The 17,459-nt window shown below is 39.6% G+C and overlaps 1 protein-coding gene across 7 annotated transcripts in view; it reads right to left on the bottom strand.

Moving 5' to 3' along the window:
* The window catches only part of rpgrip1l (RPGRIP1 like), a 194,637-nt gene that overhangs the window by 11,012 nt on the left and 166,166 nt on the right, over positions 1-17,459 (bottom strand). For all 7 annotated transcript variants that reach the window (XM_063066857.1, XM_063066856.1, XM_063066855.1 and 4 more), the window contains 3 exons: positions 6,322-6,508; positions 2,780-2,864; positions 936-1,069 (listed from right to left, as the gene is read on the bottom strand). In XM_063066857.1, the coding sequence (XP_062922927.1) occupies positions 936-1,069; positions 2,780-2,864; positions 6,322-6,508 (406 nt within the window). The remainder of the gene's footprint in view (positions 1-935; positions 1,070-2,779; positions 2,865-6,321; positions 6,509-17,459) is intronic.

The raw sequence follows: 17,459 nt of genomic DNA, 5'->3' as shown, positions 1-17,459 counted from the left end.
TTGGTCTTTACAGTATCTGTCAGCCCAACTTGGTCTTTATCTCTGCTATTATTTGCGTCTTCCTACGGAGCAACAAGATTTCAATTCAAAACCAGACAACTGTGCACTGATACTTACTTTGAATATGGAGATTATTTCATTCTTGGGATTGATAAGTGTGTCATGGCACAGAGAATTTTTGTGAATGTCCCTTCCTTATGTACATCACTGGAATATCTATTTTTTTAAGTTTCTAATTTCTTTTAGTGCCTTTGGGAAAAAGGGTTGCACCTGAAGGCAGAACTTAAAAGAGAATAAGGTAGCACTTCTGATGAAGAAAGGCAAACATAACAGCAATAGACCCTGCAGCGCATTTCTCCAAAAGCTGTAGATTATATTAAAGTTTTCATATTTGCCATAACCATATAACAATTACAGCACAGAAACAGGCCATCTCGGCCCTTCTAGTCCATGCCGAACGCTTACTCTCACCTAGTCCCATCTACCTGCACTCAGCCCATAACCCTCCATTCCTTTCCTGTCCATATACCTATCCAATTTTTTTTAAATGACAAAATCGAACCTGCCTCTACCACTTCTACTGGAAGCTCATTCCACACAGCTACCACTCTCTGAGTAAAGAAGTTCCCCCTCATGTTACCCCTAAACTTTTGCCCCTTAACCCTCAACTCATGAATTCATAAATTCTCATTTATAGATTATTTGAATTGTCAAACCAAAACTAACAGGTATTGGATTTATAATGATCTTCATGGTATCTGTCTGCATGCTTATTAATTAGATTGAAACATTTTGAGTTATTGATAACGAAGAGCAAATAAATTGCTTTATCAAAGATATACAGGCCATAAATCCAATTAGGGCAATTGCTACAACTGTGGTATCTTTTGTTCTTGAACCAACAAAATTGTCCTCTCATTTTCAAATGTACTCACTGTCAATGTCCTGTTCAATAATGTCCTCTTCCTTTAGGAAAAGCTCTCTCAGATTAACATATGCAAAGCCAATATCTTCACATTCCAGGTCCTGTTCATCTTCAGGTGGATCACTTACAACCGTAAACTTTATACTAATAATGAAAGCAGAGGTAAATTTTTCAAGAGATACTCCAAGAGTCCAGTGGAAATCTCTACTGTGTACAAAGCTGAAATCTTCTAATTAAAATCTTCAAACTAAAATGACAGATCTTTCTCTGTCACACTTGAAAGAATTTTTCTGTCTAATGTAACTATTAGCAAATACTGTTTACAGAAATAATTGAAATGACTAAGTGAAACAATTAAAGGAAAATCAGTAATGGTTAAAATGATGTGACTTTTTTGAATTGCAAGTCATGTGTTGGTTTGGAAGTATATCAGAGATATTGGCCTAGTAATTTATCAGTTCCACTATGTGAATATTGAAACATGGTTCACCTGTTGTGTTTCAGGCTAAAGCATTAGTGAGCAGTAATGATGTATGTGAAGATATTGTAGAGAGAGAGCCTGGAAAGACTTGTGAGTGGAATCCAGATTATAGACCAACCCCATAATATTTTCTTTGGTGAAACCTCCTCCTAGGTAGAAGTTCTAAGGATCTTTAGGAACAACAAGCAGATGGATTTTGTTAGAGGTAATAGGAGAAGATATTTGCCAGTTGTACGGTCCCCTTAAACTGAATTTATGTTCCCTAGTTTTAGATTCCCTCATTAGGAAATATTCTTTCATCACCTAAACTGTCAAATTCCCTACAAATTTTATATGCTTGAACAAGCCCACCTTTCAGTTCTTCAAAATTCCAGTGAGTCTGGTCAATCTTTCCTCTTAACAAAACTACTTCAACCCTGGAATCAGCTTGAACTGCCTCTAAAACAACTATATCTCTCTAGGTAATACGATCACACAAGATGTGGTCTTACCAACACCCAGTTGTCACAGGACTTTCCTGCTGTTGTAGTTAACTCGTAATATATTTCAGTTACTTTCTTAATTACTTGTTGTACTTGTACATTAATGTTCTATGTTTGACATACCAAGACACTCTGATTTGACTTTACAGCATCATTCTGTAGTTCTTCTACTTTTCTATCCAACTTAGTTAATCTAACATATCCTCAGATACTAAATTTGTACCCACTCACCTAGCCTTTACAGACTCCTTTTGTCTTTTTCATGGCTTGCTTTCCCACTTGCCTTTTTACATCAGCCCTCATCCAGGTCACTAATATAAATGGTTGAGGCCTTACACAGAGATCACCATCAACAGTTTGTCAGCCTGAAGATTTTCCTGTAACTGCATATTTTCCAAATGCTCCAGTTTCTTCCCAAATCCTGCTGTTAGGTTAATTAATGACTATGAATTGCCTCTCCCTGTGGGTATGTAGCTGAAGAATCAAAAGGTGAAGTTGCTGGATGTGTGAGAGGGACTAAGTTGAAGGGGTATAGGACAATAAAATGATGGGGAGTTGGACTGATGACATTGCTCTGTTTGGAGCCACCATGGACTAAATGACCTCCTTGATAATAACAAGCATGGCTGAAAAATAACTCAAGGATTATTATTTCCAAAATGAAAGTTTGATTCTCTTTTTATCAATAAGGGTGTAATATATTAAGCAGAAAGGTTTACTTGGGCTTTATTACTTAATGTGATTCTTTAAAATGCTCTAAAAAGGAATGACATGCTAGAACAATATTTTTCAGACCCAGGTAATCTGAAAGTACTTTCAAATAGTACACAGAAGTTCTTATCATTGCATCCTAAAAAAAACTGGTGTGACATAACTGCAATTAATAATTACCTTTCAAGGTTTGACTCGAGACCTTGAAGCACTGACCCAAGGAACTGCCTCCTCTGCTGGTTATTTTCTTTATCCACATGGATCACTGTCAAGAAAAGTCATGCCAGATCATTTGATGCAAACTGACATCAACAATTCTACATTCCATTTAGAAAAACATAAAAGCCTCTATTTCTTTCCCTTTCTATGTTTACCCTTCAAGAAATAGCAAGCTGAAAGGTATCATTGTATTAAATCTAAGATCATGTGATCACATGTCACATTGGTGGCAGCTTTATATGTGTACTGTCAGAAAATGATACAGGCAATATTTGATTGTGCCACCTAACTGTCACTTGTTGTTAATGGCACTGGCAGTGTCAACTGGAAAAACAGTCACCACTTACTGCCATATATTTAAGGGGATTTACTGCATGTTCTTTCACCCATAGAGATGGTGATAATGATCGTATATGGCACAGCAGTTATCTTTCCTGACTCTGCAAGTAATTTAATTTTCTACATCTGCCACAACTCTGCTAAGACAGAACTGTCCCGTAATGCACTAAGTAAAACTTGCAGCATGGCATTTTGTCAGAACTGAGAACAATTCAGTATATGGAACAGTTCAATGCTAGTTTTTAATTATTTTCTTATTGCTTCCTATAAAAAATATTTAACACAAGAGGCTATGTGTGAGTTGGAGTTTCAACATATTACTTTGTAAAGAATGTCACTGAATCAGGGTTTCATTTCAATCAGAGCAAAAAAAAACTATACATAATGGAAATCTCGAACTAAATGCACAGACTGCAGGACCAGCTTTAACGGAGAGAGATATAGAGTAAATGTTTGGGAACAAGGCCCTCAATTACAAACAGAAAAGGAAGGAAACAGTGGGGTAGGTAAGTAGGGTGGGAGAGAGGGGGAGGGGAGAGAGGGAGAGAGGGGAGAAGGAGAGGGGAGAGAGGGAGAGAGGGGAGAAGGAGAGGGGAGAGAAGGAGGGGGGAGAAGGAGGGGGAGGAGAGGGGGAGGAGAGGGGAGAGAAGGAGAGGGGGAGGGGAGAGAGAGAAAGGGAGGAGGGGAGAGAGAGAAAGGGGGAGGGGAGAGAGAGAAAGGGGAGGGGAGAGAACGGGGAGGAGAGAGGGAGGAGAGAGAGAGGGTGAGGGGAGAGAGAGGGAGGGGGGAGAGAGAGAGAGTGTGTGTAGGGGAGGGGAGGGAGGAGGAGGGTGGAGTGGGAGGGAGAGGGAGAAGGGAAAACAGAAAGAATGCCTGTGATAAGGTGGAGAAAAAAGTTGTCAAGGTAACAAATACTTTAAAATACAGCACTTGGAAAATAGCAAAGGAAAAAGAAGTACATTGAAACAGAGAATTTACAACCACATCAGGGGAGAGAGGAAACAAAAAGCAGAGGTTACCTGAAATTAATAAATTCAATATTGAATCTGTAGGGCATCACTAAATCCAAAAGGAAAATATTGTCTTCCTCAAGCTTATGTGGGGCATTTTTGCAGTGATGTAGGAGAACAAAAACAGAGAGGAAAAGGGGCAGAGAATTAGAGTGATAGGAGACTGGAAGCTCAGGGTTACAGCATCAACAATGAAATTCACCAGCATCTTCGGTGCCCCAGTGCAAACTTTGGTTGATTGAGGAAAAGGGTATTTGAAGAACAAAACTTTAGATCTGGCGCAAAACTTATGATCTACGAGGCCTTCTAAGACCTCGACAATATACAGCTGGTAAACTCAAAACAATGGAAAGATACTACAAGTACTGTCCCCATAAAAAAACTGTCAAGTCCACTGCAAATATAAGTGCACCAACTCCAGAATTTGCACCCAGGTAAAGAACCCTGGCACTGAAGCCCTAGTCACAGATAGTCAATTATAACAGGCACATGCTTAATATCAAATTCCTGAAACAGATAACTCTATTTCAAGCTGTGTCATGGGAGCAGATTTCCAGGTAGGCAGAGGAAAAGATTCAAGGATGTGCACACAGTTTGCTTGAAGAAATGATCATCTTCACTGACTCTTTTGGCCCATGAGGTTCAAAATGGCAAAAGAACACTCAGAATAGTTTTGAGAAGTATACATCTTTGTTTGAAATCTCTCTAAATGGAGGTACAATGAAACCACTAGTCATGACATGAATTTAGATTTTCCTTCTCCATTATGATATCTAGTTTCCACCTTATTTAAGAAGAGAATTCAATGAAATTTTACAATAAACCATTTGTCTGAACCACTGCCAATTATTCTTACTGCAACACTTTCATTTGCCCATCGGTAGACTATTTCAGTTGTTAGGCAGATTACATAGGAAATCCAATGCTCCAGAATTTTGTACAATTCCAAATTATACATATTATCAATAAACTGAGGATTGTTTATAATATATCTGAACATCTGTAACCTGGATTAGTTTTGATAAAAGGATTTTCATAGCTCTATAGTTGGAAAGGAAGACACTAGTAAAATACCTTTCATGAGATTGCTTTCTTTGAAACATTTTTGAATATTGTCACAACGGGTACAGTGTGATGGAATTCCAAAAAATACATTAACCATACGTTTCTGACCAGGGACCCAACACCTCTAGCTGCTGTTGTCTCCAGAACCTCTGGGACATAGCTCCACTGTCAGGACTTCTCTACTACTGCCATTGCAGCTGCCTTTAGGATCTTGCCCATTCCTCAACTAAGAATAGAGTGTAAATATAGCAATACAAAAAACCTCAACAATCAAACACCAAAATGCAAACTATGCCAGATGGAAAATAAGTCCAGGACCAGTCTATTGGCTCAGGGTGTCTGACCCTCCACGGGAGGAGCTGCACGTTCGATGGCCACAGGTAGGAACGACCTCCCATGCCGCCAAGTGTTGTATCACGGTGGAATGTGGCCGAAGTCCAACAGTGAAAAGTTCAGTATATTGTTATTGTTCAATATTGTGTTCTATTAAAAATTATGACCAATAATGATAGCTTCTTTATTGTGTTAAGTCCTTTTACTGATTTTCGTTTCTGAAGTGATGTGTAAACAGTTCTCAAAACTTCCATAATAGTTCAATAATAATTTTTAAAGAGATTCCTGAAAATATTTCTGCAGTAAATATTTTGCAAAAATAGTAAGGAATCAGTTTCAATCAACTCTATTTATTTATTTATTGCATACATTATTTATTTCTTCATTTTAGATGTACCTATGGTCATACCACTGTTCTCCACATCTTCCAAAAAGAGTGTTTCAAATTACTTCGTAATAAGATGATTCAGAAGGAAGAAAAAAAATTAGCAGAATTAACAACTCCCAAAATTATGATCTATCATTAACCATTGCCGATATCTTATCACTGACAACTGTTAATTTTATTGGCTTCATTCTCGTTAAATATAACATATACTTAATTCAAAATTCTATTTATAGCAAATAGCTAAATGAATCATTTTAATTAGATGGCAATCTTGACTCCATTATTAATGATTAACAAATGGCAATTATAAATGGCAATCCTTGGAGGAAACATATTCAATTACCCTCTTTAACCTATTTTATCTTTACCATTGCTGTGATTATAACTGATCCATTGTCCACTGCATGGCTTTGGAAGAGACAATGGCGTTTCTTCAGCAGGCAAATTGTAGAATCTGTATTCAACAAACAATCTTTGAATAGTTTCATCCTTAAAGATTGGACTGTCTTCGCTTAGGGTAAGAGATACAATCTCAATTCGGATCTTTTCTGATGGCTGTAGGGACAATAATAAAACAAAATAATAGACAAAATAGGTTACAAAGTTATTGCAATTTCAATGAATAGGTGTCTCATCCTGTAAAATGACCTGAGGCATTCTAGTGAAAAGTTAATTTTCCACTTACTCCCCTTTAGGACCCTTGAAATGTACATTAAACCATGAATCTTTTTCCTTTATTATGTATTTTCAGTTACTTTTACGGCAAACCTAAATCTGAATATTTCAAGAAATCTGTTTTATTATTCAGAAGATTCATGGAAATTTTACAAAGATGGCAAGAAAATTACGCACCATTCTGTCTCTGCTAATACAGGTACAAGGCTTCATCTGGCAATATTACGAGGATTAGCATGGCATGATGAAATATTTAGTGGATTTTTTTTCCTCTAAACCTAATAAATCAAATGACTGCCAAGTGTCATTAAAGTGATGGCCTTTGAATTGAATAAGCTTTTCATATTCAAATTAGAAAAGAAGAAAAAGAGATCGAAGCAATGAAAAGGTTTGCAAATAACCCAGATAATCCTGAGCTCAACTACTAAGAATGACAATAGTGTTATGTTTTATTTTAATAATGTATTTATACAGAGTAATCAATTTAGCCACTAGGCTAGTCTGACATGGGAATTCATTGGCAGGAAAAATAAGAAAAATATAAAACAAAATTGTTTGCATTATTTAGAACATCCCAAAGCCATTGTAGTGTGTTTCATGTGTTATGATGTAGGGAAACAAAGGCAACAGGAGCTTCAACAGGATATGAACTGATAATGTATTTTAGTGAAGTTGGAGAAGAAATTCGTAGTGCCCATGATAGCAAGAGGACCCCTCCATTTTGACTACTGTCACAGAAATTAGACATGAAGAAGAAGAAAGCCCTTAACTCTGAGTGGAGTCATTGGGATGCCGTCATGACGGCGTTTTTTAGCAGGCTTTCTTATTTTTACGAGGCCGAGTTGCTAGCTCAACGCTCAACCCAGCACGGATGGAAAGCGTGCAAGGGAGCCAGCTAGATTCGAACTCATGAGCCTAGGACCTTATCTGAAAGAAGGCACTTCTGATAATGAACACTTCCTCAGTGCAGCATTTTTGAGATCCTAGATGATGCATTCAGTTTTTACTGTAGATATTGAACTCACAATCTTCTGAATTGGGGGCAAGAGAGCAACTGCTGAATCATGTCTGATATTTAGCAGGCAGGAGTTAATTTCAGCACCAAACGAACTCTACTGATTCAAGTTAATGACTGCACTTGTTTTAAAAAGGCTGTTTTTGCTAACTTATATTTACAAAGATTTCAAAGCTTTGGACTGTCCAAAGCAAATTATTAGCACACACCACTGAAGTATTTTTGTCTATTTGCATTATCTGAACAATCTTACCAAATCAGTTTTGGTTTTCTTTGCATTTGGAGTAGACTGTAAGGAATCCCAGAAATATGTACCAACTGCACCATGGCAATTCTCATTTATGAGCTAGGCTAGTTGATCTCTCATTGTGTTATGCAGTTCTATGGACCTCCGAGGCACAGAATTAAGGTTCAACACTGGAACAGTCAGTGGTCCCCACCGGTATTTATCATTGGATGGAACAATACTAATCACATTTGCTCATCCTGGTTCTTGAACCTTTCACTCCCTTTTCCTGTATTCAGCTGCACTATCCAGTCCTGAGGATCAGCATAATTCTTGCTGCTGCATTAATGTGAAATTCCACTTCAGCAACTGAACAGAATGAAGAGTGTTCCTCAGTCATTACCTGGTTTATATTGTAGGTACATGTCTGCTCATAATATAACTGACCTATAATACCATTCAATTGAAAATCAAAGATCTCATAACACTATTCAAAGTGCAAAGATAGACCATAAGACTATAAGATAAAGGGGCAGCATTTGGACTATCGAGTCTATTCTGCCATTCAATGACAGCTGACTTGATTTCCCTCTCAACCCCATTCTCCCATCTTCTCTCCGTGACTTTTAATGCCCTTACTACTCAAGAGCCTATCAGCCTCTTGATTAGTAAGGGCATTTAATAAATATATCCAGTAAATATCCCCAAAGACTTGGCTTCACCAGCTGGCTGTGGCAATGAATTCCACAGATTCACCACCCTCTAGTGAAATAAATTCCCCTTTATCTTTGTTCTTAAGAGACATCCTTGTATTCAGAGGCTGTGTCCCCTGGTCATAGACTCCACCACTATTGGAAACATCTTCTTCATGTTCACCCTATGTAGGCCTTTCAATATTTAATAGATTTCAATGAGATTCTCCCTCATTCTTCTAAACTCCAGCGAGTACAGGTTCAGAGCCATCTAACACTCTCCATATGTTAACCTCTTCATGCTTGAGAACCTCCTTTCCAATGCCAGCACATCCTTTCTTTCAGATAAGGGACCAAGAATGCTCACAATACTCCAAGTGTAGTCTGATCAATGCCTTATAAAGCCTCATCATTACATCTTTGCTTTTACTGTATATTCTAGGCCTATCAAAATGAATGCTAAGATTGTATTGCCTTCCTTACTACTGACTCAACCTGCAAGTTAATCTTCAGGGAATCCAGCACAAGGACTCTCAAGTCCCTTTGTACCCATGATTTCTGAATTGGCTCTCCATTTAGAAAATAGTTCACACTTTTATTCCTTCTACCAAAGTGCAGGACCAATAATTCCCTACACTGTTTGGCATCCGCCACTTCTTTGCCCACTCTCTTAATATGTCAAAGTTCTTCTGCAGACTCCCTGCTTCCTCAACACCACCTGCCCCTCAACCTATCTTTGTGTTGGCCACAAAGCTATCAATTAGACAGAAACAGGCATGAAGGAGAGGGCTACATATCACATGCAGATTAGATTAAATAGATTGACATCATGGTAGGAGGAGGCCTGATGGACTGAAGATCCTGCTCCTGTGCTGTGCAATTCTTTGTTCCTTATGTCTCCATGTACTATACACTATTACCTTCTTAAACCTTTATCTCCTTCTAATGATATAATTGATCTTCCTTTACTTCTCACTACTGCAACTCACGCTTTCCAATTTTAATTCCTAGCCCACTTCTTTAAAGCCAATAACAACCTCCTCTCTAACACCTAAAATGGAAGTAATAATCAGAATCAAAATCTGGTTTAATATCACTGGTATATATCCTGAAATTTGTTGTTTTGTTGCAGCTGTACAATGCAAACATAATACTAAACACCCAAAAATTACAAATATATACAGTGCTGCGCAAAAGTCTTAGCCACTCTAGATTTTTTATCAAAGTTGCTGGTGAACGCAGCAGGCCAGGCAGCATCTCTAGGAAGAGGTACAGTCGACGTTTCAGGCCGAGACCCTTCGAATCACCAGCAACTTTGATGTGTGTTGCTTGAATTTCCAGCATCAGCAGAATTCCTGTTGTTTTAGATTTTTTATGTTAATTTTGTTTTAGATGTTTATTTTCTGTTTTGTAAATTTTGTCAGTAAAAAAAAGAACAAATTTTATATTTCCAAACATTCATTTTCCAAAAAATTAAATGGTACAGAGAATTTTTTTTTTGTATTTCATTGAAGAAAGATAACATATTACGTAATAGACCACTTTTCAAGTAAATTCTGATTACTTTGTAGGTATATAGGCCAGTGTATGATTAAACAAAGATAACAAACAGGTGCTAATGATCAATGACATAATGAGAAGAATGAACTAAACTGATTAACTGAATTGGATGTAGAAGGAATCAAACTGGACGAAGGTCAACCAAAACTAAAAGACAAAGGTGCGGAAGGTGTTCCAGTTTAACTTTCAAATCATCAATTCTTACACCACGACAAGAGTGAGCATATCAACGAGACACAAGGTGGCCATCCTGCATCAGTAAAGTTTCTTCCAAGCAGAAATGTCATGGCAGTCAGAAGTTTCAAGATGTGCTGTCCAAGCTCTTCTGAAGAAGCACAAAGAAATGGGCAAGGTTGAAGATCAGAAATGCAGTGGTCGGCCACAGAAACAGAGTGCAGCAGATGTGAGATACATCAAACTGGTGTCCCTTCTAACTCAGAAGAGGTCCAGCACTGCTATCAGCTGTAAACTTACAGAAACCACTGAATCCAAATGCATCCCTACAGTCTGGAGAAGTGAAGATCAGAAGTGATCTTCATGTAAGTTTCTGCCAAAAAGTCATCCCTCCAAGGTGGAAACAAAGCCAAGGGACTCACCTCCGTACAAAAACACAAGAACTGCAGTGCTAAACAGTAGCAGCAAGTGCTCTGGGCTGACAAGTCAAAACTTAAAATTGTTGGCTCAAATAGGAGGCAGTTTGTCTGGATAAGAGCTGGACAATACAACTTGGATGAGGGTCTGCAACTAGGAGTGAAGCACGGTGGATGTTACCTGTATGTCTGGGCTGCATTTCTGCATGGAGTTGGTGATCTGGTCAGAATTAATGGAATCCTCAGTGCTGAGAAGTACAAGCAGGTTCTCATCTATCATGCAATATCATCAGGGAGGAATTTGATCAGTCACAACTTCATTCTGCAGCAGTACAATGACCCCAAACACACAACCAATGTGATAAAGGACTTTGTTCAATGAAAAGATGAACAGGGAGTTCTGCAACAGATGGTATGACCTGCATAGAGTCCTGATCTCAATATTATCGAGGCTGTTGGATTCCAGAAGGAAGCGAGACAGTCGGAGTCTGCAGAAGCATTTTGACAAGTTCTCCAAGATGCTAGGAACAACCTATCAGCTGATATTCTTATAAAACTGCATGACCCTGTGTACCCAAGAGAATTGATGCAGTCTTCAGGTTCTTGTACCTCCTCCTTGATGGCAGGAATCAGCGGAGGCATGTCCAGGGTGATGGGGGTCCTTACTGATGAATGCCATCTTTTGAGGCATCGCTCTTTGAAGATGTCCTCGATGCTGGGCAAACTAGTGCCTATGATGGAGCTGGCTGAGCCTGCAACTTTCCGCAGCATTTTCCAACCCTGTGCAGAAGCCCCTCTATACCCGATGGTTATGCAATCAATTCGAATGTTCTCTACTGTACATCTGTAGAAGTTTGCTGGAGTCTTTGACAGACCAAATCTCCTCAAAATGCTAATGAAATATAGCCACTCTTATGCCTTCTTTGTAATTGCATCAATATGTTGGGCCCAGAATAAATCTTCATAGATTTTGACACCCAAGAACTTGGACTGTGCACCCTTTCCACAGCTGATCCTTAAATCTGATATGTTTTCCGTTGACATCCCCTTCCTAAAGTCCACCATCAATTCCTTGATTGTTCTGATGTTAATTGGAAGGTTGCTGTTGCGACACCACCCAACCAGCTGATCTATCTCACGCCTCCTCGTTACCATCTGAAATTCTGCCAACAAGAGTTGTGTCATCGGCAAATTTATATAGATGGTGCTGGAGCTGTGCCTAACCACATAGTCATGGGTGTAGAGAGTAGGGCAGTGGGTTAAGCACGCATCCTTGAGGTGCGCTAGTGTTGATTGTCAGCGATGAGATGTTATTTCCAGTCTGCACTGACTGTGGTCTCCCGATGAGGAAGTCAAGGATTCAATTGCAGAGGGTGATGCAGAGGCCCAGGTTTTGGTGTTTGTTGATTAGTACCGAGGGTATGAACATGTTGAATGCTGAGCTGTAATCAATATACAGCACCCTGACATAGGTATTGCTATTGTCCAGGTACTCAAAGTCTGTCAAAGGCTGAGTGGAGAACCAGTAAGAATGCATCCACTGTAGATTTTGGTAACAGGCAAATTGCAGTGGGTCCAGGTCTTTGCTTAGACAGGAGTTGATTCTGGCCATGATCAACTTCTGAAAGCACATTATCGCAGCAGATGAGAGTGCAACTGGGTGATAGTCAGTGAGGTAGCTCACTCTGTTCTTCTTGGGCACTGGTATGATTGTTGCCCTTTGGAAACAGGTGGAAACCTCCAACTGCAGCAGTGAGAGATTAAAGATGTCACAGGTTATCAGCGCTCTACCAGGTACACCATTGTGCCTGACATCTTGTGATGGCTCTCCCTCTTGAAAAATGTTCTGATGTTGGCCTCCAAGTCAGAGATCACAGATGCTGCAGGGATTTGCACAGTTGTAGTTTTATTCTCCCTTTCAAAGCGCGCATAAAAGGCATTGAGCTCATCTGGGAGTGAAGCATTACACTAAGTATTCATGATCTTACGTTTCACCTTGTAATGGCATGGTTGCATAGTGGTTTGCACAGTGCTTTACAGTGCCAGGGACCTGGGTTCAATTCCTGTTGCTATCTGTAAGGTGTTTGTATGTTCTGCCTGTGACCATGTGGATTTCCTCTGGGTACTCCAGTTTTCTCCCACAGTCCTAAGACTTACCAGTTGGTAAGTTCACTGGTGATTGTAAATTGTCCTGTGATTAGGCTAGAGTTAAATTGGGGGTTTCTGGGTAGTGCAACTCAAAGGGCTCGAAGGGCTTATTTTGTGCTATATCTCAATAAATAAAAATAAAACAATAAATAAATAAATTGTAGGAAGAAAATGCTTGTAAACCTTGCCAGAGCTGAATTGCATCTGATTCCATGTCTAACTTTAATCAGAATTGTTTTTTACTCTTAAAATAGCCTTCTATAGGTTTACCTGGACTTCATCTATGGCTTTTGGTTTGGGTATATCCAACATGTTCTCAAAAACACATACAGGCTCAAAGGTGGTGGGGAAAATGCTAGAGTCAGTTATCAAAGATGTGATAGCAGCACATTTGGAAAGCGGTGAAATCATTGGACAAAGTCAGCATGGATTTGTGAAAGGAAAATCATGTCTGACGAATCTCATAGAATTTTTTGAGGATGTAACTAGTAGAGTGGATAGGGGAGAACCAGTGGATGTGGTATATTTGGATTTTCAAAAGACTTTTGACAAGGTCCCACACAGGAGATTAGTGTGCAAACTTAAAGCACACGGTATTGGGGGTAAGGTATTGATGTGGATAGAGAATTGGTTGGATGACAGGAAGCAAAGAGTGGGAATAAACGGGACTTTTTCAGAATGGCAGGCAGTGACTAGTGGGGTACCGCAGGGCTCAGTGCTGGGACCTCAGTTGTTTACAATATATATTAATGACTTAGACGAGGGAATTAAATGCAGCATCTCCAAGTTTGCAGATGACATGAAGCTGGATGGCAGTGTTAGCTGTGAGGAGGATGCTAAGAGGATGCAGGGTGACTTGGATAGGTTAGGTGAGTGGGCAAAGTCATGGCAGATGCAATTTAATGTGGATAAATGTGAGGTTATCCACTTTGGTGGCAAAAACAGGAAAACAGATTATTATCTGAATGGTGGCCAATTAGCAAAAGGGGAGGTGCAACGAGACCTGGGTGTCATTATACACCAGTCATTGAAAGTGGGCATGCAGGTACAGCAGGCGGTGAAAAATGCGAATGGTTTTATAGCAAGAGGATTCGAGTACAAGAGCAGGGAGGTACTACTGCAGTTGTACAAGGCCTTGGTGAGACCACACCTGGAGTATTGTGTGCAGTTTTGGTCCCCTAATCTGAGGAAAGACATCCTTGCCATAGAGGGAGTACAAAGAAGGTTCACCAGATTGATTCCTGGGATGGCAGGACTTTCATATGAGGAAAGACTGGATTGACTAGGTTTATACTTGTTGGAATTCAGAAGATTGAGGGGGGATCTTATTGAAACGTATAAAATCCTAAAGGGGTTGGACAGGCTAGATGCAAGAAGATTGTTCCCGATGTTGGGGAAGTCCAGAATGAGGGGTCACAGTTTGAGGATAAAGGGGAAGCCTTTCAGTACCGAGATTAGGAAAAAACTTCTTCTCACAGAGAGTGGTGAATCTGTGGAATTCTCTGCCACAGGAAACAGTTGAGGCCAGTTCATTGGCTATATTTAAGAGGGAGTTAGATATGGCCCTTATGGCTAAAGGGATCAGAGAGTATGGAGGGAAGGCAGGTACAGGGTTCTGAGTTGGATGATCAGCCATGATCATACTGAATGGCGGTGCAGGCTCGAAGGGCCGAATGGCCTACTCCTGCACCTATTTTCTATGTTTCTATGTTACTAATCTACACAGGTCTTGATGAAGTCTGTGATAGCTGTGGCATATTGATTCAGATTCAAAGCTAAATCACTGAATATTGTCTAGTCCACCAACTCAAAGCAGTCCTGTAAGCACTTCCCTGTCTCCCTTGATCATAATTTCTTGGTCCTCACCACAGGTGTTTGCAGTCCTTAGTCTCTACCTATATGCTGGGAGTAGAAAGTACAGCCAAATGATTAGACTCTCCAAAGTGTGGGCATGGGATGGCACAGTAAGTGTTTTGCTGGTGGTGTAACAGTGGTCAAATGTGTTGGCTCCTCTACTCTTCAAGTGATACAGTGCCTTGGAAGCTTTCATGTTTTATTGTTTTACAACATTGAATCACAGTGGATTTAATTGGCTGTTTTGACACTGATTTATAGAAAAAGAATCTTTCATGTCAAAGTGAAAACATCTCTACAAACTGATATCTAAATTAATTACAAATAAAAAACACAAAATAATTCATTGCATAAATATACACCCCCTTTAATGGGACACAGCAAATCATCACTGGTGCAGCCAATTGATTTTAGAAGTCACATAATTAGTTAAATAGAGATCACTAATGTGCAGTCAAGGTCTTTCAATTGATTGTAGTAAAAAATACACCTGTATCTGGAAGATCCATCTGCTGGTGAGTCGGTATCCTGGCAAAAACTACACCATGAAGACAAAAGAACACTCCAAGCAACTCTGTGAAAAGGTTATTGAAAAGCATACATCAGGAGATGGATACAAGAAAATTTCCAAGTCACTGAATATCCCTTGGAGTACAGTTAAGTCAATCATCAAGAAATGGAAAGAATGTGGCATAGCTATAAATCTGCCTACAGCAGGTCATCCTCAAAAATTGAGTGACCATGCAAGAAGGGGACTAATGAGGTAGACCACCAAAAGACATATGGCAACTCTGGAGGAGTTACAAGCTTCAGTGACTAAGATGGGAGAGACTGTGTATGCAACAGCTGTTGCCCGAGTGCTTCACCAGTTGCAGCTTTATGGGAGAGTGGCAAAGGGAAAGCTACTGTTGGAAAAAAAATCACATGTAATCTTGGCTAGGGTTTGTGAGATGGCATGTGGGAGACTCTGAAGTCAGCTGTAAGAAGTTTCTATGGTCTGGTGAAACCAAAACTGAGCTTTTTGGCCATCAGACTAAATTTTACGTTTGGCACAAGCCAAACACACCATTTCTACCATGAAGCATGGTGGTGGCTGCATCATGCTCTGGGGATACTTCACTTCAGCATGCCCTGGAAGGTTGTGAGGGTAGAGGGTGAAATGAATGCAGCACAATACAGGGAAATCCTGGAGGAAAACCTGATGCAGTGAACAAGAGAACTGAGACTTGCAAGAAGATTTGTTTTCCAGTGGGACAATGACCCCAAGCACAAAGCCAAAGCTACACAGGAATGGCCTAAAAACAACCATGCCTTGATCAAAACAACTTTCAGAAGACATTAGAAGAAGAATTGTAGAGATGCATGAAGCTAGAAAAGTCTACAAAAGAATTTCTAAAGAACTGAGTGTTCATCAGTCCACAGTAAAAGAAATTGTCTTCAAGTGGATGAAAGTCAGTACTGTTGCTACTCCCCCTAGCAGTGGGCATCCTGCAAAGATCGCACCATGAGCACAATGTGCAATGCTGAAGGAGGTGGAAAAAGAACTCAAGACTAACAGCAAAATACCTGTAGAAATCTCTAGAACCTGCTAAAGTCTCTGTTCATGTGTTCACTATAAGAAAAACACTGAACAAGAATGGTGTTCATGGAAGGACACCATGGAAGAAACCACTACCACTCCAAAAAACATTGTTGTACGTCTCAAGTTTGCAAAAGACCACTTGAATGTTCTACAACACTTCTGGGACAATGTTCTGTGGGCAGGTGAAACAAAAGTTGAACATTTTTGCAGAAATGCACATTGCTATGTTTGGAGGAAAAAGGGTACTGCACACCAACACCAAAACCTCATCCCAATTGTGAAGCATGATGGAAGGAGCATCATAGTTTGGCTCTGTTTTGCTTGCAATCATTGAGGGAACAGTGAATTCAAAATTATATAAAGGCATTTTACAGGAGAGCGTCAGGGTAGCAGTCTGTCACATGAAGCTTAATAGAAGTTGGATAATGCAACAAGACAATGAACCAAAAGCCAAGAGTAAATCAACAACAGAATGGTTTTTAAAGAAGAACATTCATGGTTTGGAATGGCCAAGTCAAAGCCCTGACTTTGATCCTATAGAAATGCTGTGGAAAGACCTGAAGCAAGCAGTTCATGCAAGGAAGTCCACCAACATCCCAGAGTAGAAGCAGACTTATAAGGAGGGATGGCCTAAAATTTCTCCAAACCGATTAACAGTTAGCGGAAAGGTTTGGGTGTACGAGGGGGTCACACCAGTTACTCAAAGTAAATGCTCACATACTCTTTCAATAAATACATGCAAATTTGAACCATTTTTCTCAATAAATAAATGGATAAGTACAATGCCTTTTGTGTTATTTATTTATTTATTTATTGTGTTCTCTTTATCTAGTTTTAGGACTTGCGCGAAGATCTGATCACATTTTAGGTCATATTTATGCAGAAACAGAGAAGATTCTACGGGGTTCATTAACTTTCTAGCACCACAGTATTTGCTAGCAAGATAGTAGGGAATGGGGGTTCAAAGGCTCTGCATTTCAATCTTACTTGCAAGCTGGCATGCTTTCCTCACATCCTTTTTCTCTTTTTCTTAAAGGGGAACAGCACACATAGCCTGAATCTGCAATCTGGGGTCTTACGATTTTGAGGATCAATAGATTTTTTAAACATCTTAAAATGATGTTGATTACTGAAGTACCCAAGGCTGTGACTGTGGATTCCAAC

The sequence above is a fragment of the Mobula hypostoma genome, chromosome 14 (assembly GCF_963921235.1).
Source record: "Mobula hypostoma chromosome 14, sMobHyp1.1, whole genome shotgun sequence".
In the NCBI taxonomy this organism is placed as follows: domain Eukaryota; kingdom Metazoa; phylum Chordata; class Chondrichthyes; order Myliobatiformes; family Myliobatidae; genus Mobula; species Mobula hypostoma.
This window is presented reverse-complemented; position numbering and strand designations above follow the sequence as displayed.